The sequence below is a fragment of the Sinohyriopsis cumingii genome, chromosome 2 (assembly GCF_028554795.1).
Source record: "Sinohyriopsis cumingii isolate HCF-2022 chromosome 2, ASM2855479v2, whole genome shotgun sequence".
Taxonomy (NCBI): Eukaryota; Metazoa; Mollusca; class Bivalvia; order Unionida; family Unionidae; genus Sinohyriopsis; species Sinohyriopsis cumingii.
In genome coordinates this window covers 129,663,883-129,687,864 of record NC_142962.1, presented here as the reverse complement: position 1 = coordinate 129,687,864, position 23,982 = coordinate 129,663,883, and the positions used below count along the sequence as shown (strand labels likewise).

General features: G+C 37.9%; 1 protein-coding gene across 1 annotated transcript in view; it reads left to right on the top strand.

The window, feature by feature from the left end:
• LOC149805824 (uncharacterized) overlaps nt 1-23,982 on the top strand; it is a 48,690-nt gene that overhangs the window by 14,156 nt on the left and 10,552 nt on the right. Inside the window, exons 4-7 of the mRNA XM_089950538.1 lie at nt 4,721-4,795; nt 9,192-9,414; nt 13,104-13,315; nt 18,556-18,716. Coding sequence (XP_089806664.1) covers nt 4,721-4,795; nt 9,192-9,414; nt 13,104-13,315; nt 18,556-18,716 — 671 coding nt within the window. The remainder of the gene's footprint in view (nt 1-4,720; nt 4,796-9,191; nt 9,415-13,103; nt 13,316-18,555; nt 18,717-23,982) is intronic.

The window sequence follows — 23,982 nt, the reverse complement described above, 5'->3', positions numbered from 1 at the left end:
TTTCTCCACCACAACAGCCCACATAGTCTCCACTTCCACACTTGGCTAATTTTGATCAGTCTGTCAGGATCAGTTTTGGAACAATATTGCCAACTGCATAATCCATGCTAGGAGGCAGTCTGCTTCCAGGGTTTATGATGCAAAGTGGAGAATCTTCTGTGACTGGTGCAGTAGGAAGTGAGTTGATCCTAGTTTTCCCCCATTAAGTACAGTTGCAAATTTTTTCTCTTCCTTTTCGAGGAAAGAGAATGTTTGATGTCGACTATTAACATTTTTAGGTTCACTATCGGTTCCACCATTATGTCATACCCTCATCTTTCTGATCAGATATTTTGAGCTTTAGAAAGTGACATCTCACTCAGTAATTACTTAGATGGAATCTTTCATGGGTTCATTTGGTTTTGTCCAAAAAAAACTTATGAAGCTTTCTTCAAGAACCTTACCATTAAGACTGTTTTTATTCTCTCCTTAACATTAATCAGTGAATGGAGTGGGCTTCATGACTTGTCAGTGGAAAAGAGATGCTTTTCAGTTAAACGATAATTATAATTCAGTTTCATTTCTTTGCCAACCTGGGTTTCTGCTTCACTTTTCACTGCTACTATTAAAATGCATTTTTTTGTTGTTGTTGTAGAGGTGGTTGGTGGTCAGACTAATTTTAATTGCATAATACTTAGCTGCAGCTGTTCCAAAGATTCCTTCCCCACTCTGATGTCCTGTACTGTAGGTCCAAGTCCAAAGAGAATGGTATTCTGTATGATGGCTTTTGACTAAGGACTCGGACAGATCATGTTCTTCTCAATTCTAGCCCAATACAAATAAAAGGAGGGAATAATTATCTGGACTGGGGACTAAGAGTCCTAGTAAAGGAAGTCAGCGCAGAAGTAGTAGGTAAATATGATATAATTAAAGTTACTTTTATCACCACCACCCCAAAAAAACTCATTTGTTTTGGAGCCATTTTAGTATCAAGCTTGTGTCAGGTACCTGGGATATTATAGTAAGAGATAGGTAGTGTGAGTTGAGTAAAGTGATGACAATTGATTTTATCATTAATGTTTTGAAAAAATTAAATTGAGCAGTCAAACCCAGATGTACAAATGTTCAGATATGCAGATGTTCTTGGAATGTTTATTGTAATATTTTCTGGTTTGACACAGTATAATTAGTAGATCCCTATTTTCTTTGCCATAACTGCAAACAATGCCTTTGTGAATGGAGGTAATACAGTTGGTAACTTAAACATTCTAATGCTTGATTGATTTTAGTGGTCAATTTTGGTAATTTGTTTGTAGTAAATTTTGCAGGAGATATAGATTTCTCCATGAAATACAGGACCCAAACATATTAAACTCTGCTACCTTGCAAATCCATTTGAAAAGATGACAAACTTCATATGCCTGTCTATATGATATACTGTAGTACTTGCTTATAAGACAAGACCAACTATTAACTGCAGACCCAGATTTGCCATTGCAAAATATGCTGGCAGATCTGTGTCTGTGTTGTTTCTTAGGAGTAATCAGTACAACAAGCAACACAGACCCTCACCCGTATGTGCTTATGCTATGGCAGATCAGGGTCATTGTTGTTTGCAGTTTGCCTCAACTTATAAGCAAGTATATACAGTTGATAAAGGACAATAGTTATTTCAGATGCATGACCCATATCAGTGCTAGGTGAGCATCTGTATATCAGCGTTTACCAGTTGAAGATTTTGATTCAGACTGGCAAATTGATATAACTCCTGGAAATGTTTATGTTTTTCATGTAATCTGTCTATAATGTTTTGTGGCTTGACCAGTTTAAATGTTTTTACACCATGTGTTAACATTTTTTTTTGATGTTTATCAAGTCATAGTGGACCTATTCTTTGGCCAGTAAGTCACACATGTTGGCTTTGTTTACCTGTATGTTGTTAACTTGAAGCAAAATGTAAGCCATTTGAAAGTCGCTGAGGACAGCCACAAGCTGTGCTTGTCATGCATCGTTCCTCTTCATCAAACCCATTGAGGGTCTGCAATACATTATCTTAAGGAGTTTTGTCCAATGTTTTGTGGAAGCAACTGTGGGACAAGGAATAAATACATACTGAGCATGCATTCTTGTCTAGAGCCTGTGCAAACATTGATATGATAGCACACCACTCCTAGTGAAGATTCCCCATACAGGACTGATATCTGTTATCACCACCATGAATTTACAGAAGGAAGTATTGCACATACAGCTTACAAGACCATGCATCCATCACCAGATGCATTGTGTTACAAGCTGTATGCGAAATACTGCTTCTGGAAATTTTGTTGTGATGTTGTCCCACATTTTCAGGTGAGTTGAAGAATACAGTAGAAGATACTTCCCATTTAAGTTGGCCTTAATGCCTGTGAGATTGGTTTACTGTCTGGTCTCTTCAGCCTTAATGATGTACAAGACTCATACCTGCCATTCTGGCTGCCCACTGTCATTTAGAATTCTTCCTGAATAGTTGAAAATTACAGAGATTACCAGGTGCCTTTCTGACATAATACAAGACGCTGGTACTGTCAAAGCCTTTTTCAAAGTGGTCCAGCTGCCAGAATCATTGTTACATTGATACTAATCACACTCCTTAGCTCTCATTGCCTGCCCCTTCCTCATTTCAGCTATGTCAAGCATAGTACCAGAGAAGGGTCAGTTGTGGCAAAGGACAAAAGAATTCTGCTACAGCAGTAGCAATTCTTTTGCAGGTGGCTGCAGGTGCCTCAATTTTGCAAGCAAGCCATGTGTGTGAAAAGGAGACACCTCCCACACCATTGTCACCAGTGGTTAGCTGTGGATGTAACCCTGGAAACTCCCCAGCTACAAGTTATGATCTGCATAGAAACCAGTTCATCAGGTTGAGGGGGGGGGCAATTCCTTCTCTGCTTCACAACAGTCACTGATGAGAGGATGCTGTTGAACACTTTCCATGCTTGGGAAGATCACATACATTTGAAGATGTCCTGATTTTGTCAAACAACTCTCTGATGGTGAATTATCTCCTCAGACAAGCAGGGACCAAATTACAAGAAATCTGTCTTACAGTGTAGAACTTCCTCTGCTGGTGCACCTGATACTAAATCTCATTGCAAGTCCTGTATATGCTGGGCAGGCTAGATGTTATAAAGGATAGGACACATGATATTCATGGAGTGGTCTCACCACCCATCTGTATTTCATCGAGTTTGCACCATGTTGGCTTTCCTAATGATAGACGTCACTGTGACAAGCTGACCACCTTTTGTTCTCCATTCCTGGACCTCAAGGCCCAAGTCATTGCTTAGTCAATCAGCCGGCTAGCATGGGTACGTAGGAAAGCCTGCCAGTAGCTTCTCATGGGTCGGTGGTTCTTCCCTGGGTTTTCCAGGGTTCTTCCTCCACTAGTTATACTGGCCGCCATGTATAGCCTATCTTGTGCTGAAAAATGGCATTAAACCCTAGAACAACAACAAGTCAATCAGCTGCATGGAATGTGAGCTGCAGCTTCCCCCATCAGGCCTGATTCAGAAAGCAGCTCAAAAAGCAAAGGGTCACACTTGCTGAATAATTCCAGTTCCTCCTCTCCAGGGTACAGATTGGGTCCCTGAGTGGCTGAGTGGTCTAAAGCGCTCACCGTTATGGATCATTGCCATCTCACCTCTGTCTGCGTGGGTTCGAGTCTTGGGTTGTGCCTGTGTGGGTATGTGAGAAAGCTTGCAGGTAGCTTCTCGTGGGTTGGTGGTTCTTCATGGGGTTTTCCAGGGTTCTTCCTCCACTAATTATACAGGCCACCAGGTATAGCCTATCTTGTGCTGAGAATGGCGTTAAACCCCACAACAGCAACAACAAAAACAACCAGGGTACAAATCCTGTGTTTGTGCATACCCTGTCCATAGGCCTGAATTACCACATGTTCTAATCAGACAGTGTGATAGTCATGATGCTGCATCATGGTTTTGTGTCCAAGAACAGGTTGCCATATACAGGCATTCATACAATAATTACCCTTTTCTCCTTCTTGAAGCTGCGTGATCCAATTTATGAGCTCTTATGCTTTCTGAGGTGCATGGAACTCATCTGTGGTGCCTTACAATGGCTGTTCCTGCCCATTAAGCTGGGAAAGCAAGACATAACCCCTCATGCCTCAAGTTTGACTTTCATTCAGCGTATGATCTGGTACACCTTATTAACATCTCAGCGATTCTTGCATTCAGGTGCAGTGTGTCCATGTGAGACATCATGGAGTCAGTTGGCTGGCTTGTACAGTTGACTTTCTCCAGTTTCTGTCTATTCAGTCTAGCATACAAAAGACAACAATTGAACCTTGCTGTATCTCAAGTACATGAGGCTTACAAGCTTTTCCCATTCTACTTTATTATTGTCCAAAATATCCAACAGTACAAACTCTGTAAGGAATAAACCACACACATAAACTAAAGTTTGTTGGGGGCTTGTACTTAAGGGAAGGACAAAGCTTATTGATTTGGGAGTCAAAAGTTCAAGGTCAACTTGGGTAAAAGAAAAATGGAATTTGCACAATAACTTTTTTTCTATAGTATGGTTCTTGATAAAATTCTTTGGTTGGCTTGCACTTAGATAAGAAAGATGTCTATATAATATGGTGTCTGTAGGTCCAGAACTTTAGTCTAAAGGTCCAGGTCACTAAAACTCATTTAGTTAAGTCAACAGATACCTTTACATAAAATTTTTTTTTTGATTCCAGATCCTTTGTTCCTATACACAGCATCAGTAGCAGTGGCACACATGGGGCTGCCATGGTGGACACAGCCTTTTGCAGGTAATTGGTCATCTGCCTTTTTATCTTCCTCTCTTTTCAACTTGGATATAAGTTTAAACGTCTGTGTATGGCTACATATATCTGTATGTACTCTTTCATCAGTGAGCCATTTCTTTGAGTTTTTTTCTTCTCAGGAATGTAAGGTGCAACACCAAACTCCTGGCCCTTCTCTTGCCAGTAACAAAAACAAAAGCAGCAGACTCCCCCCACTCCTGAAATTGGAACAGTCTTAATAAACATACCTTTTCAGACATGCTGCCAGGTTACATGACTGTGAATTTTACAAGATTTGTATGAATCCATGTACTCATAAAACAGTGATGCTCGAGAGCTCCTGGAAATTTATTTAAAGTCTTTCATATGAAAATGTACTCTGCACAGTATACAATTCTTATTCAACCATTCACCCATAAAGTGGTTGTCTTGACATAAGTCATGCCAGTAGAGGTCTTTTTTCCAGGTAGGCAACTATTTGCACATCCAGGTTCTTCAGCTTGACATGAATGGTTCTTAAAACTAAATTTGATTCACACATTGGGCCCTGGAACAATCATTCTGTCATTGTTTGAACCTTGCCTCAAGGAAGTTTTACAAATGCACATTTAAAATATAGGATACCTAGAAAACCCAAAATGGCTTATTTCCAGCATGGTTCATCTTTAGAAGACAATTCATTGATAGATACTGGCTGATGATAGTTTCCAAACTTGTTCCAGGTGGCTAAGCTAGTTTTATATGTGCCCCTTCAGACAGCAGAATGTGAAAGTGGGTTCTCAGCACACAACAATATTCATACACAGGTAAGGAACAGGTTAATGTCAGAACAATCAACAGATTAATGCTTTTTCAGCTACAGGTAAAATCTTTTTTTAAGATTCTTTTTCTCAGTAGAGTTCAAATGGAGTGGAGTAGGAAGAAAGAGATATGGATATAGAAGTGTTAGCTAAGTATTGACTGATGGACCTTTCCATCTCTCCCTCTCCTTTTTTCTACTCCCCCCTTATGATGGTGAAAAGGTGGGAGCTCCTACCCTAATTAGATAAAATCCTATGTGCCTTTCCCATAACTCATCCATTTCCCAAAGTCTTGCAGAATGATAGGGAATCTGAGTGCTAAATGATCCTTGCTATTCCCCTTATTTGAATCTGGGATCAGTTGTATATACTCACTTATACATTGACATTTTATACTGAAATTTTTATTCATTTTTTTGGGTCCTATACTCACAACATACAAAAACATTTGATAAATCTAGGGGTACTGTTAAAAACTCTGGATGTCTGCATTACAAAGAAATACTGGCAGATCAAATATTTTTGTGTTTTCATTCCTCATTGCCTGTTTAGAAATGTATATATGGTATGCACTGTATTTATCCATTTCATTGCACAATACTTGTATCTACTGTTACTCAGATTTTAATAATTTGAAAATATTATGGGTAAATTAAATAAAACCCACTGCATAGTGAGGTGTCGATCAGTGTTATTTAATGTGGGTGTTTACTAGCAAGCATATTGCTTCCATTTTCATGCAAGTCTTAACAACCTATATTTGTATTAATAATTGTGTTTGGCTGTATAAACGCTGTGCTTGATGCAATAAAAGGTTTGATTTAATTAGCATTTTCCTTTTCCATTAGTTACATTTAATTCCCAAGTGATATTTCCAAAGTTTTCTGCTAGTGCACAAGCCCTTTGCTAGTAAAGGCAGAATTCAGTTTGCTTTCATGTTGAAAATCCATTGGATTAAGCTGCAGATTTAATACATGTACTTCTTCAGTGCAAAGTCAAGTTCTACTTCTTCCAGTGAATGTTTGACCTTTATCCCTTAGCTTGTAAAGATGGTTCTCTCTATTTTTCCACATGACAGCCCTTTGATCGAGCGGCGAGTTTGATACTTGCACAATACCAAGTAACAGAGGGTGTTATTTGAACCAACTGTTTTCTTGCCACACAACTGACATGTTGAGTTGCAGTCTTTAATTGATATCATATACTGTGATTGAAGTGTCACTTATAGTGTCACTTACAAAACCCAATCTCAACATAAACACATACAACAGTGTAGCCAAGGTAATAGAGTCAGATAACATATACAATGACTAGACGACAACGGATGATTTCAGAACTTTATCAGACAAAGCAGATGAATTCTTAGACTTTGTAACAGATGATATCAGATAGTGACATTTACAGAATACTGTGAATTAAAAACAATTGGACTTTCATTGTTTATTTGTAAGAGGTGGAATTAAAATATTATGGGATATTGTGAATCGGATCATTCTAAACTATTTTCATACTGGTATGTGGCTTATAATTGAATTCATAAATATATTGTCTAAATGGATTTAAAATGTCAGGCATCATGGATTTTAATGGATTTAATTAGAACAAATTGTAAGTTGTCATTTTATTTTATTCTGACATCATTCACTCAATAATATAATTGTATTTTACACTCGTGTCATTACTTTTCCTATCCAATCATCTTTTCAGTTTGGCTTGCTTAATTTTACAAAGTGCAGATCTGACACACTGATGAGAAATCACCCCATAGAAAGATCTGACCTGCAAAATACACCCAAACTTATAGGAAGAGGGTCAAAGAGAAATAGCTTTTTGTATCCCTAAAAGGGGTGGGGTGATTTATAGTTGAGTTGACTTCTAAGTGAGTATAAACGGTACATCCTCATTGTAGCAATTGAGATCAACTGGGCAGTCCTCCTTGCCAGTTGGAACAGCCACTCATGTAGAATTTCTGTCTGAAACTATCTTCCATCCTCCAACCTCTCAGATTCACAAAGTCTTGCATAAAGTAGGGAATCAAAGTGCCTACTAATTCAGATTACTACCCGCAACTTAGGGAATATCATGGATCAACAACCTCTTGAATCTAGCAGTGTAAGATTTCCAGGAAAATATTGCCTTTCCTTTACCTGTTGAAACAGCAAATGTAGGTTGTCCATCGAAATCCAGAGATGCTGAGCCTGCATCCCTGACAAGAACACAGAAAAAAATAGTTCTCAGAACAAGTGGTCAACCAAATTCCTAGAGAAAGACAACTCATAAGTTGGAAAGCTTATAAGGGGAAATGGAGAATTTTCTTTCTTGAAAGCCTTGGTGCCACAAATAGCTAACTTCCAATAGCTCTTAAAGGGGGAAAAGTTGTATCTGATTACAATCAAGGGCTACTATCCCATAATGTCATACATTTCACCATCATGGAAGGAAGAATATAGGTTTGAACAAAATCTCTCCAACAATATTGCAAATTCATCTTATCATGACGTAAGGCCTTGACCTATTTTCCAAAGTGGAATCTTCCATGGATTCTTATGTGACTGAATAAGGCACCATTTGAACGGATGTCCATATCCTTCCTGAGTTATCTCTTGCAAAAGACTGCTTTCTAATCACTTTAGCTGTGCTTGGCTGAATCTTTAAGATACATGCCTTATTGGTCAGTCTGAACTATAGGCCTTTCTGCCATGGTGATTCAGTTTCTCCCATGATGGTCATCCCAGCTTTCATGGATAAAAAAACAGGCCTCCACTCATGTCAGTCAGTCCTTTGTCTTGAATCGACTGTCTTCTTTGTATTCTTTGTACCAGGGGTGTCTGCAGGATCCCATCAGGGCTCAGAAATGGTGCTTGATGTGGATTCATCCAGTTAGAATAGGGAGGCTGCAGTTGTTATTATGACTTAAAGAAGATATTTCCACTTTGGCTGTTGTCCTGGGTTGAGTGGGTTATTTACTACAAGGAACTAACCCAAGACCGCATGAATTTCTTACACATAAAAGCTCATAAGGTTAGGGCATCCACACAACTGCTTCCTAATGGATATCATCTGAACCTTGCACTTTCATACCAAAAGCAAACCAAAGAATATGGTAAATGTCATTTTTAGCTTGAGGGCTAGATTTTTGAGGCAATGGAACACATTTAACTTGGGTTTGATAGGGAAGATGTTTTAAGGAGAAGATAATTCATGTTAAAATATTAATGCTTATTGGACTTGGAGTACTTAATATTACAGAACATGAAAATCTTTCATGCCAATACTATGGAGGATAGTTGTATGAGATATTACATACCATATGTACTCACTTATAAGTAGAGTCAAACTGCAAACAACAAAGATCCTGACCTGCCCTAGCATAATGCGCATCTTGATTAAGGACTTTATTCTTTGTTCTACTGATTGCTCCTATCAAACTGCACAGGCCCAGATCTTCCGTCACATTATGTGACGGCAGATCTGGGCCTGTTCAGTTTGTAGTTGGACGCAGCTTATAAATGAGTATTAATGGTACCTGAACTATGTGAAATATACTTCAACAAAGTTTGTAAGCTTTGACAATTTCATAGTTTCAATGCCTTTTCATTCAGTTGGCCTGTCAGTGGTTTTGCTGGATGTTCCCTATGACATCATGGGCATAAAGAACCTCTGGTGGACATGGCATGATACAGATCCTAACATCTATGACCGCCACTACTATGTACCATGGACCAGCTACTATTTCCATGCTACCTTTGCAGCGGGGTTCACATTTGTGTTCCATGGGCTTCACAGACTATTGGCATCAGACAAGAAAACCACTCAGAATATAGGGTCAGTCCATCTCAGTAGAATTTTTAAGTTGTTTAATTTATTGATGGATAGGTATAATCATATGCTTCAAGTAGAACTTCCCAAAATATAAAGATAAATACATTCACTGTTTGTTTTATCTGAGTGTGCCTGAATGTAGCAATTTCATCCTACCAACCAAAAACCTTTGTTTTCACCTTTTCTGCAGCAATTCCTGCATCTAGCAAGTTCTTTCTACACTTCTAAACTCGTGAGTTCCTAGATGTGTAAATGTAAACGATCCTCATATACATCATTTCTAAACCTTTGAGTTGCTTCAACTCCATGTATCCATGCATTAATCTTACATTTGGATCATATTTAGTGTATGATCAATTACTAAGTTATTGGAGAAAATCATGCATGTACCATAATTAGTCAGGGTTCATACGGTCTTTGAAGGTCTTTGAGAGTTTGGGAAAAATGAGGTAGCATTTTCAAGGCCTTGAAAGTTTGGGAAACTCGAGCATATTACCCTGAGGTCTTTAAAAGTCTTTGAAAATTGAAATAAACCCCAAAATTTGTAATTTCTTTCCAGAATCACAAATAAAATTATCCGAGGTTGTTAGATTCGGATGTAATCTAGTTATCCTGGTTTCATTCTTTTGATGACCCGTTCAGTTTCATTGCCACCGCAATAACAAAAGAGGCTTTGTTTGGCCATCCAAAGTTGGCCTCGGCCGCGACTTCAATAACACATGCACTCTTAATCAAAGCAAGACGGCTACACACTTCATCAAAGGAAGTCACAAATAAAATTGCCTAAGGTCATTAGCTTCGGATGTAGCTGGTTTTCCTGGCTTCTTTCTTTTGACGAATCGTTCAGTTTGATTGGACGAGTCCATCAGCTTTGGCCAATCAAAATGTTCATTACACTAATTCACTCTACGTAGAAAGTGCGTGAAAGTATTACGCTCGAGGATTCAAAATTTGTTCAGTTGATTTACATCTTCAGTGTTTAAAAATGCCAGGTCTTTGCTCTTTCAACGATATCTGGCTTGAACAAGAGAAATACAAGGAATGGCTGCAAAAGGATAAATTATGTAAACGAAAGGCGTTTTGTACATTGTGTAAAAAGACGATCAACTTGGCTTCAATGGGAGAAGGAGCCCTTACAAGTCATGCCAAAGGTAAGTTGCAAATTAGTAACTACATACTGTTCATTTAGTGGAACAAAGATGCAGAAGTATAAGCTATTGGTAGTTTTGGGCAAAATAATGGTAACTCATTACTTTTCGGGTATAAAATAAGATATTTTTTAGTTTGATGATTTGGGCGATATGGCAAAAGAGGGCCCGTTTAAATTTACTTATACCGTCGGTTTATTTAACACGTTTGAGGGACAAAAATCATTTTCGAAAATTTTGTTCTACATAATAATGTTCCTTGGTTTAATATAGAAACATCAATTGTAATAAATTTAATTCACAGATAAACAGTTTCAAAAGTGCGCATGCGTACACTATAGTAGAGTTAAGCAAGAGTTGTTGTTCTTGAATTGCAAGTGAAAAAAAATGGTGTTAACATGTGCTGTGAAGCTTTAACTGTAGGAAGTCAAGTCATTTGATTAGGCAAAAAAAAAAGAATGAAAAAATGTGTTTCCAGTTGATGGAATGTCCCCGTTTCTCATTGCCGACCCTCGACCTTTTTCCCCAGTGCAGAGACTTTATGATTGCAATGGTAAAGAAGCTGTTTGAGAAATCACCTCTGAAATATCCCTTGGTGAAAAACATGTCCTGGGCTGATCCTTGACTTATGCAATCAGAATCAGATAAGGAAAAGGGAGAAACAAAACTCCGTAGGGTCCTAAGAATTATGTGTGAGGCAGGAAGAGAAGTAGAGTCCCGATGTGATTTAATATTGACTCAGTACGGAAAATTAGTGGATGAAGTTATCCAATCGGACAATCATCCCTTGAAATGCTTCAGTAGAACAGATGACAGCCTTGATGAAGTGTTTTATTCTGTCCTTTCTAAAAGAAAGGAATATGTTGAACTTTGGAATGTTCTCCAGAAAATGTTGTTGTTGTCACATGGGCAGGCAACAGTGGAGAGAGGATTTTCTGTCAACAAACAGGTATCTGTTGAGAACTTCAGCAGAGAAAGCCTCAGAGTTCAAAGGCTAATCATTGACACAATGAGAAAAGCATGTGGACCTTTGGAAATCATCATTAGCAATGAAATGATGACATATGCCTCCTCTGCAAGACATAAGTACCATGCCTATCTGGATAAGAAGAAAGCAGAGGAGAAGGATGAGAAGAAAAACAAAAAGGAAAGAAATGGGAGTTAACCTTGGATGAAGTGGAAGAACTTAAAGCCAAAAAGCTGCGTCTTGAAGCTGACATTGCCAGCCTACATGCTTCCTCTGTACAGAAAGCAGAAGAGGCAGAGTTAAAAGGACTCATTGTGCTTGTCACAGAGTCAAATGCTCTTAGGAGAAGAGCAGAGGAAAAGATGACAGTGGTGGCATCTCTTTCCAAAATGATTGAAGAGAAAAATAGCAAATATAATAATGCATTTAAAGCAGTGCTGATGTCTGTTAAAAGAACAATTTATTTTGTATTAAATCTGACACGTATGTTACATATTTCTGAAAAAATAACAAATGTTAACCTATCTTCCAGATCATTATAATGCTATTTTAGGAAATTAATTATAGTTTGACTTTAATCAGTAAACAATATTGTAGTATTTGGCATTCGTTGTTTTCTCATATAACCTGTATACACAATGTTAGCAAAAATAGGTATTGGAAATCTCTGTTTGTGGTCTATGAAAGTTTGGGAAAAGTCTTTGAATTTATCATTCATAGTTCAGTATGAACCCTGATAGTGTGTGATCATGTACTAAGTTACTGGAGAAAATCATGTTTGTACCATAATTAATGTGTGAATAGTTACTGTGTTGTTGGAGAAAATCATGTATGTACCATAATTTAGTGTGATCAATTACTATGTAATTTGAAAAAAATCATATATGTGCTATAATTAGTGTGTTACTAGTAACTATGTTATTGGAGAAAATCATGTATGTACCATAATTATTGTCTGATCGGTGAAGTTATTGGAGATAATCATGTATGTACCATAATTATTGTCTGATTGGTGAAGTTATTGGAGATAATCATGTATGTACCATAATTATGATGGGACACCAATACACTTGCTTTTTCTTGCATAATTCCTTGCCAGTAGCTTCTCGAGGGTCGGTGGTTCTTTCCGGGCATTTCCTGGGTTCTTCCTCCACCATTAATACTGGCTGCCATGTATAGCCTATCGTGTGCTGAAAAATGGCGTTAAACCCTACAACAACAACAACAACAACAACAGCATAATTCCTCCCCCACCCCAACCAAAAAAAAGGACAAAATACCACTTTAAAATATGCAGTGAGGCTTTCTTAGCTCATTTTTGGGGCTTCCAAATATAATAAAACATTTTCAGTTTGGTTAATTTTGGGCTGAGGTGCTAGTAGACCAGGAGAAAATACAGTTTCTAGGTAGGTAATGGTAGCCTGGAATCATTTTCTTTTTCTTTTTGGTGAGGATATCAACAGTTCTTAGATTTTGTATTGAAGGTTTGATGACCACATAAATTGCATAACCTTACTTTTTCAATATAGTCAATTTTCATTTGTTTCAAAAGTATATTTTCTTTTGGTGTTCTTCAGGATTTTCAAGGAGCTGATCTGCTGCCTAATAGCCTCTATGTGTGGCTTTCCTTTGGGTGTCCTGCAGTTTATCCCTGTGTATCACACACTCCATGATACCTTCCACATCCACTCAGAGGTCTGTGTTTTCATCCTGTTTGCAGTCTATGCCATGATATTATGGACAGTATTCCAGTCAGTGGCCAGGGGAGTCAGCACAACTGGCAAAAGGAGTATATAGTTTTCTATAATGACCTTAATGTTAAGTTCAAATTGTCTTAGATGTGTGCATTCCATAGGGATGTTGCATTTGAACATACATGGTACGCAGGGAAGGCAGAATTTTACAAATATGTGCAAAGGTGGCACTGATTACTCATAGACTTGTTAGGAAAATTATACAGAATTCTAAATTGCATCTGTGGGACTTCAAATTGAAAGTGGTTTCCCTGGGTACAAATTAATTTGTTTAATTAACAACCTTACAACTTCTGAAGCTTAAGGCATCATGGCAGAGATATAACATCAACATGGAGTTTTCATTAAAAGACTTTGCATAATGTCTAGTTGGTTCTGAATGAAAATAGTGCACACCTGAATCCAAAATGGCCAACACAATGACCATCTTGAAAATCTTGTTATCATTTGTCCTCATAAGTAGTAAGTCACATCAACATGGGGTTCTCACTAAAAGACTTTTTATGATGTCTAATTGGTACTAAATAAAATATGGTGTTGACATGGTGTCCATTATGGCTGCTATGGTTGTCATCTTGAAATTCTTATTATTGCTACTTCTCTTGAATGGATGTTCATATCAGTATTGAATTTTCATTAAGCCACCTTAAAAATCTGTTTTTTGAAATTGGTCAGAGAACCAGACTATCTTTACAGTAGCACGTCAGATGCTTTAAACTGAACATATTTATTCATGCGAAGTGTCTGCATGATCAGACTGTTGATCATTGAATTTTTATTTTAAATGGCGTCCAGTAAGCAAGGTATATTTAAGACAAAAGGGGAAATAAGCCTCTTGAAAAGTGGTAATAATCAACACAGAAAAATAAAAATGAATATTCAGATTCTTGGGAATATAAGCTTGAAGGGACACAATTATGTTTATTAAACATCACATACTAATTTGAGTATGACTCATGGTGGGAAATATGACTGCCATCGTTATGTGAAATGGAAAAAAGAATTTCCAAGAATTACATCAAGTTGAGAGATAACAACAAGCCATTGAGCTCCATAGGGTTTGGAACTAAAATTTGTGCAACTGTACTAGTCGTAAATAAAGTATATGCGTACTTTACAAACTTTTCAGTTGAACATAATGTTTATCGTTGCTGCACGTTCCGAATACTGAACTTTTAATTACGTTTCCAGCTTTACAATAACAGTTTATGACATTTTGTTACACCTTACTGAAAAATGGTAAAACTTATAGAAAAAAATAAACTGCCTTACTGAGATGGACTTGTCAGGGTTGGCAGGTCTGAAACCATCTTGAAAATCTTGCTATTGCTTCTCCTTTTGGATGGAAAGTCATATCTTGAAAATATTGTTATCTGTACACTCAAAATGGATGGCTATATCACCATGGGCTTTTCACCATGAGGCTTCTTTTGATACATTGTTGGTCCTCTATCAAAATGGTGCAGTCATACATTTGATAGGGCTGCCAGGATTACTGTCTTAAAATTTTGTTGTCACCACTCCCCCAGCATGGATGATCATTATGATAGGGGAGTCTTCAACAAAAGACATCTAATGATGTCTACTTTGTCCTTAGAAAATTTGTGTTACTGACTGGCTGACTCTCTCTTTTTGGAGCAGTTTCCGAATCTCCTAGACTATGGAAATTCGATAGGTGGCAACCTAATTGTTCTTGGAGATTTCAACTTTCACTTTGACTGTCCCGGAAACTCAAATACATCAAAACTCCTAGATTCCATTAATGTTTTCAACCTCAAACAGTCACTTAACCAACCCACCCATAAACATGGTCACATTTTAGACTGGATTCTTCATAGACCTGATGATAACATTCTACAGTCCTCCCTGGTATCCCATGACCTTGCATCAGATCACCTCTGCATTTTATGCCATCTTGATGTATCAGTCCCTAACCCTCCACCTTTATCTGCTACTAAGAGAAACCTCCGTATGATAAATAGAACCAAATTAATGCAAGACATCCAAGCTAACCAAACAACTTGCTTACCTCCTACCGCAGAACAACTCGATAACTGTCTGCGTTCATTACTTGACAAACATGCCCCAGTTACCAAGTGCAGAGTATCAATTAAAAAGTGTTCTCCATGATATAGCAGTGTTAGGGACCAGCTTCGCACTGCTAAAAGAGACCGCCGTAAAGCTGAGAGGCTCTGGCTTTCCACCAGACTCACTATTCATAAGCAAATCTATGAAGTCGCTAAGAAGAACATCACAAATATAGTCCATGCAGCGAAATCAGCCCACTACACTACTAAGATCATGGAAAGTTCCAGCTGCAAAGAGCTCTTCGAGATAACTAACAAGCTAATGTCAAGGAACAAATCAACACCACTTCCAACTACCTTCTCTCCAGTCGACATTCCGGATATGTTTGCAGATTTTTTCAGTGACAAAGTACAAACCATTAGAGATAAGCTTGACACCACAATTTCAATTGATTCGTCGTCACCATACAGTTGGGATACAGAATTTAAGCGGCAACCATTAGCAGCATTTGAACCTGTCTCTATGGATTTCATATGTACAGTCGTGATGAAGAGTGCACCAAAGTCATGTGAACTTGATCCAATTCCAACATCATTGCTGCTTGAGTGCTTAGATCCAGTATTGCCTTCACTAACTGATGTTATTAATATCTCTCTCTCATCTGGGGAATTCCCATCATTTTTCAAAACTGCCATTGTAAAGCCTCTGCTGAAGAAACCAACACTAGACCATAACGATTTAAAGAAGTACCGCCCAGTTTCTAATCTCCCATTCATTTCAAAAATCTTAGAAAAGGTTGTTCTATCCCAGCTTGTATCTCATCTAAATTCAAACAGTCTTTTTAGCAATGTACAATCTGCATATCGCCCTTGCCACAGTACTTAAACTACTCTTCTAAAAGTAGTTAATGACATTCTCTCTGCATTGGATAGCGGAAAGATTACAGTCCTCACCCTCCTTGATTTGTCTGCAGCATTTGACACGATAGACCATGATATATTACTTCACCGTCTCCAGCATGTATTTGGCATTCATGATACAGCCTTACTGTGGTTCAAGTCCTACTTGGTCAACAGGACACAAATTGTATCTGCAAATGGAATACACTCCAACCCAGTTGATCTATGTTGTGGTGTTCCACAGGATTCTGTTCTTGGACCTGTTCTCTTCATTCTGTACACTCAGTCGCTTTCAAGTGTCATAGATCATCATCCAGTGTCTCATCAATTGTACGCTGATGACACGCAAATATACAAAACTAGCCACCCAACTGAAGTTGATGCCACCATCCAAGGTGTAGAGAGGTGCATTTCTGATGTGAAATCATGGATGACTTGTAACAAGCTGCAGATGAATGATGATAAAACTGAGGCCATTCTGATCACAACACAAAGACTTTCTCATTCACATCCTTTACCTAAAACAATAAATATTAGCAACGCCAACATTAAATTCACACAATCAGTACGAAACCTAGGTGTTACTCTGGACAGTACTCTCACATTGCACCAACATGTCATGAACATATGCAAGGCTGCATATCTTGAGCTGAGACGCATCAGCTCAATTCGCAAATATCTTTCAGATGATGCCACTAAAACACTTGTGTGTTCATTAGTACTTTCAAGACTGGACTATTGTAACTCAATTCTGTCTGGTTCATCTCACTATCTACTCCAGAAACTTCAAAAAGTTCAAAACACAGCTGCTCGGATCATACTTAGAGTACCACGATCAGTGCACACCTCCCCGCTGCTCTGTACCCTACACTGGCTATCCATTCAATCCAGAATAAAACACAAAATTTGTTCTCTGTGCTACATTTCACTGTCGGACTCTAGTCCAACATACCTCTCTGACCTCACTCATGTGTACACACCAGCAAGATACTTACGCTCCTCTTCTGACAATCGTATACTCATTATTCCAAGTATGAAAACAAAGTCATATGGACAGCATTCTTTTGCATACCAGGGTCCAGCTATATGGAATGAATTGCCCACTGAACTTCGACACAAAGACACAGTGATCACATTCAAGAGGGCTCTCAAAACTCACTTATTTCGACTACAAGAACAAACTTAAAGACCTAATAATGTTTCCTACCTGAAATATTCTCAGCATGTTTTTTATTTTTTTAATGTTTTTCTAATTTCATGTTGTTTGTTTTTGTAATAATATTATGTTTCTTATCTTATAGGTGTTGTCTAAAGTTGTAAAGCACTTAGAGCTTGTAAAGATTAGGCGCTATACAAAGTCCTCATTATTATTATTATTATTATCTGAATACATTTTCTTCTTTTATGTCAATGTTATACTTTGATATGTAAGTAATTTTATGGAGAACACTATTGAGATCAAAATAAAACTGAGCCAGACATAGTCACTAGACTCATTTAATTTACAAGAGAGCTGCTAATTTGTCTATCACCATAACTATACAGTCTTGAAAGCATTGCTAATGGGGCGCTCTGCAGATGTTATGAACTTCGGAGAGAGTGGCAAGTGTAAGGTGAAGCTGTTTACATTCGGAATATGCACAGTAGAGAGAATGTTGGTATACCTCTATGTTACTTTCATGTACTGTGTTTGAAACATCTTTGGATATTGTACTTGTGGAAACTGTGTATGATCTAAGCACACAGCTCACTAAAATGAATGCCCCCTTGTGTTAAAAAAATCACCCTGAATTAGTCTAAATTACACTATCTTGGCAGTTATTAAAATAGGGAAACAAATTTTGCCAGACTAGACAATATTGGCTTCTGAAAGTGCAATGGATAAATTACCAAATAGATAGAATGTAAATAAAAGTTATTGGCTCTTTATTTCTATGAGAAATCTGACAGACAACTTAAAATAAGGAAATTGTCTGCTTATCTTTTTATTTGTTGATTTTAAATAGAATGAATAAGATGTAAACTTGTGTGACACTTTCCATTATAGGGACTGGTGGTGAGTCAAGAGTTAAAAGTATTGTTTGCAATTTTATATATATATACCTAGAACAACCATGGACTATCAGACTTATTTTCTAAACCTGGACAGATGTCTTCTGTGCTCAGGGACGTTTATGGAAGAATTTTCACTGGAGATCTTAATTGTTCATTATGAACTGATTTTTTGTTATACAGAAGTGTCTGCCAAAGCAGATTTCATTGTAATAGTTTGGATGTCTTTTATATGACTAGTTTTATCAAAGTAATGGACTTCTTTACTGGGAATTCCTTGTTTTTTTTTCTTACAGAGTTTAGGCTGGATGAAATCCTGACATTAGTTATCCTCCACTATACCTTCTACATCTACCTGGTGTTCACAGCCAAGCCAGAAAATGCTGTGGCTGTAGGACTGCATGAACCTGTTGGCCCCTGTAATGAAACAACCCCAGTCACCACACCGTTTGGGGATGTAAGTAAATCCATGACTGATGTTAGTCCCTGTAATGAAACAACCCCAATCATCACACCGTTTGTTCATGTATTTAAGTCCATGTTGATGTTAGTCCCTCTACTGAAACAACCCCAGTCATCACACCATTTGGGCATGTAAGTAAATCCATGTTGATGTTAGTCCCTCTATTGAAACAACCCTATTCACCACAGTATCTGAGCATATAAGCACATCCATGCAATTGATGTTAGTCCCTGTAATGAAACAACCCCAGTCACTACACCATTTGGGCATGTAAGTAAATCCATGTTGATGTTAGTCCCTCTATTGAAACAACCCTATTCACCACAGCATCTGAGCATATAAGCACATCCATGTAATTGATGTTAGTCCCTGTAATGAAACAACCCCAGTCACCACACCATTTGGGCATGTAAGTAAATCCATGATTGATGTTAGTCCCTGTAGTGAAACAACCCCAATCACCACACCATTTGGGCAAGTAATTAAATCCATGATTGATGTTAGTCCCTCTATTGAAACATCCTCAGTCACCACAGCATCTGACCATATAAGCACATCCATGCGATTGATGTTAGTCCCAGTAATGAAACAACCCCAATCACCACACCATTTGGGTATGTAATTAAATCCATGATTGATGTTAGGTGATGCTTGTGAGTGTGTTTATGCATGTATTATCTAGAAGAGCTGAAATACTGGAAAGTTTATAAATATAAGTGCTAATACATCTGAAATATCCATTTTGAGCATCTGAAAAAAGTTGTTTTGATTTGAAATAGCTTCACATTCAGTGTGCAATCATTTTTTTTAAATAATCCTTTTCTCTTTGTGGCGTTATTTTAGATATGCACATATCTGAAAAGTTGAAACTGTTTTTTGACGTGCCTTTTTGGGTGTGTGTGTAAAAAAAGTTTGATGGTTAATACTAGGAGATTAAATATGACAGATTCTCCAGTAATTTGATGTATTAGATTTACTTTAAATAAGCACACTGTATGAAGAATGGTAACAGGGAGAACAACTCATACAATTCAGTTGAATTTACTACACCATCCTCAAATGTCTGTGCAATATTATCCATCATTTAGATATGATTTAAAACTGTTCCAGTGACCTAAGTAGTTAGAGCATCCACCTCGGATATGGGAGGTTGCAGGTTCGAACCCTGGCTGAGTCATACCAGAAACGTATACAGATAGTACTAGTAGCTGTCTCATTTGGCACTCAGCATTAAGAGGTTAGGAGTTAGGACTAGTTGGCGTTGTGTCAGGATAATGTGACAGGGTGGGACTTGATGCTACATTTCTGCAGCATGATACCCCAGTGCTAGACATCACTAAAAAGTGCCACACTGAAGACATTCTAGTGATATGACAGAAAAATTGTTAAAACTGCGTTAAAAATCTAAATAACACACACAGATACAATTTACCTATATGTTATATGTAGTTTACAGTAATATCTATAGTGAGGTATTTTCCATAACTTAAGTACAATTTATCTTAAAAGCCCTCAAGTCATGAAACTGAGCTAAAATTCTATACAGTGATATATTGCATAATAATGTATGCATTTTGTCTGCATAAACTGCTTTGCACAAGCTTTTTATTTCCTTCATCTCCTGAAACATGATGATTCTGTTCAAATATAATTTTTTTGTAATAGGTGTAGTTAGTGTAGGTGGGCAGAGGGAAAGACACTCTTCTGTGGTGCATTTTCATGCTCCCACAGCAAGTGCAGCTGAGCCATCTGGATTTGCCTCTATGTGTCTGTGTGTTTGGGCTAGCTTTTTAGTATGATAATGCAGAATAAACACTTTGTCTAAACAAATACAATTTGGTCAGCATGTTTTTTCTTCAGCTATGTTACCTGACCGTAAATGTTAATAGTGCAAATGCAGCTCACCCAAGCTAAGAAAGCTGTTCACATTGATTAAACAACCAAAAATAAGTCAAAAGTCAAACAGGAGTGGTCTCACCTAGGATAGAGAGATTGGTTCCTAATCCCATCAGTTATTCTTTCAATTTATGCCTGATAAGTACATTTTTACAAGAAGCTTCACAAATACTTTCTACTTTATGCCTCCAGTTTGAGCATTCCATTTGTATACTCACCTTAGGGAATCATCCCATCATCTGTTTTCTTAGCCATTCTCAATCTATCATCATCATCGACAATATTTTTCTCTTCATTTGTTGAACTTTGTCGTATAGGAAACTGACTGGTAATTGTATACCCTATGATATATAGTACTTACAGTTCATTTCAGTACTTTAACTTCTTTATGAATTGTATCTAATAAATGATCATTTATTCCGAGTGATAAGATCATTTGTCCTTCAAATACATTTCCCAATCACATTATCTTTAGGGATATAAGCCTGTTACCTCATGAATCCAGCCTTACTATAAAAGATGAAAATTGTCTTTCCCAATCTCATGTAGAACAGGGCAATAAGTTTAAGCTTTACTACTGTACTGATAACAACATACATTATATCTCATACAATCCAAGCCATCTTGGTATTAAAATTGGACCATCCAGCTTAAAATTTTGTTTTATTGTGTCAGACCATCATTCTTTTACAGGTTTTATACATTATTTTTTTTAAAATTCCAAATTGGAGTGACTTTGTCACCTTTATGGACTTGTCCATTTAAGACCACTTTGCAAAATGCTGTGATTGAACTCATGTTGTCATTTACAAGTTAGAGCGACACTATTTTTGCTTACCCCATTAGTAATGGGGGTGGTATTAGCAAATTAGCAACTTTATGAATTGCTAATTTATGCTTTGTTTTCTCTTGTGTTGTTTCAGTACAAATGTCAACTAAATGCATGAAATGCAAAAAGTTCAATGCAAAGGAAAACAGCCATGACTTTTTGTATCATATGTAATAAATGTACATCATCTATACCACAAAGCATGTGTAATACGTGACAGAGGTATTCTGGGCTTCAGTATTAGTTAGTTAGTAAGATGCTGACTTGCTAAGGTATGCTTTGTTTTTTCTCTTCTTGTGTCATTTCAGTAGATATGTTGACTAAATGCATGAAAAGTAAAAGTTAAAAGCAAAAGTCCAGAAGGCTTCGAACGGGAAGGTAAGACAGAATAAGTTGTGGAATGATAATGTTAACGTCCTCAATATACGTCAAAAGTCAACCTCCATTGCATGCCCTTTGGGCCTTTAAGTCTGGACGCATGGTGTTTGTACTGGATCCATTGGATCCATTTCATAATACTGCCTTGTCATCACCAGCCATCCAGTCATCCCATCATGGAGACTTTTTTTGAAAAAACAGTCAGGCCAACTGTGATCTTAGTGAAGATCCATCTGTTTAGCCATACTGTAAATGATGTACCCTTACTTTGATGGAGATTTCAGTGAGAAATCTGTCCATCCAGCCAGGCTGTTGGAGTGGGAAGTACTGGTGATAGCTGAACCATCTTCTATACCATCATCATACAGACCAACCATACACCACATGAGCCAGCTGGCCATTCTAGCAGTGCTGGACATTCATATGTTCATTTCTTATCCACATGGGAAAGTTAGTGACATTTTCAAAGAGGACAGAATTGCATCATCGAGGCCACTTTGTGTGGCTTATCCAGAGCTACAAGCTGAACCAGGTCAGGACTTGACACACAGTGAGTGTTATGAAGCTGCTGCTGCTACAGGTCAGCCATACTCAGTTCCAGCCATGGAACTGTCTGAATTCAACTTTAAAGTCACAGTCAAGAAAATTTAGGGTGTCGACAACTTCAGAATGCCCTCAACCTCCCCCTGCTTCGCAAAACTATCAAGTTAAAGCATCAGTAAATTTGGATGAGAAAGATGCACTATTCTTTTGGCTCCTTCCCCAATCAGCTAAAAATTCTGGGGATCAGTGACTGGCTGTCACATTGAATTGGTGTCCCAGGGAATTATAAGGCCAAGAAAGCCAAGTACCAGTGATCTCATCTAGCTGGTACAAAACTTACTCAGATGCCTTCAGTACTAATCTCCCGAACATGACAAATTCTAGCAGCAGTTCATTTCACATCCCTGTTTGATAATGTGGACAAAAATGTGTTTCATACCATGTCAAAGCTCATCCAGAACATAGTTGGTATGTCATTTGTGTTAGATTTGGCCCATTAGCAATTTTCCGACTCTTCAGCAATGACCAAGCTTGGAAGGTATGTCAAGGCTTGCTAGAGTCATTAACAAGGCAGATAACCATTCAAAGGCCAATGAAATGACTACTTGAGTTAACTTAGACTTGACATGATGCGATGCATGTCTGTGGTCCATGTCACTCAAGCCTCATCATACCCTGGCTTTATGAATGACCATGTTTGGATCATTGTTACTCTTCATAGGAAAAACTAATGAAGTTTTGAGGCAAGCAGCTAAGGAACTTCCCCTCCAACTTTCCACTCAACTCAACAACAAACAATTTGATTCGATCAGCCCCTGCCAATGTAGGGAGGCGGTAAGTGGACAGAGAACGGGGATCTCTTTCAGTCGAATGTATAATACAGATCCCAGCCCAATGCCAGGAGACAGCAGTCTAATCAAACTAGGAGGCAACCATACATAGGCAGTAAGAAACCAAGATTCTCCACCATCAAACCTTATAACTCCAGGCATTGACCTACCATCCCTACTGGCTGGAGACAGCGTACCTGTGGGCAGCTGCCTCTTGCAATTTTTGGTATACTGGATCACCATATTCCTTCAGAATGATTGGTTGATACAGATCATTTCAGAGGGGCTTTGGATTTAATTTATCCAACCCCCTTCTTTTTCCTCCTCTTCCCTCTTCACACACATACCATCAGATCAGCAGAAGGATGCCTTTGTACAACATTAACATGGTCACTAATTGAAAAAATAGGTGGTGGAGATTGTGTGAAACCACAATTGCTGGGGTTTTATTCCAGGCTCTTTCTTACTTTGGAAGGTGAATGACAAGTTGAATCCGATCATCAACCTGAGTCACCTCATCTGATTCATTTCACAGCCAAAATTCAAGATGGAGACAGTGAGATCAATCCATCTCTCCATCTGACAGGACAAGTATGCCATTAATCACTATCTGACCGCTGCATATTTTCACGCCCCTATCCACCCTACATCATAGAATTTTTTAAAGTTTTGCTTACCACAACACAGTTTATCAAAGTCCTACCCTTTGGCCTCAGCATTGGCCCTTGGGTTTTTACCAAGGTTATGGATTGCATCTCCACCCTGTTCTGATTGACTTCATCTA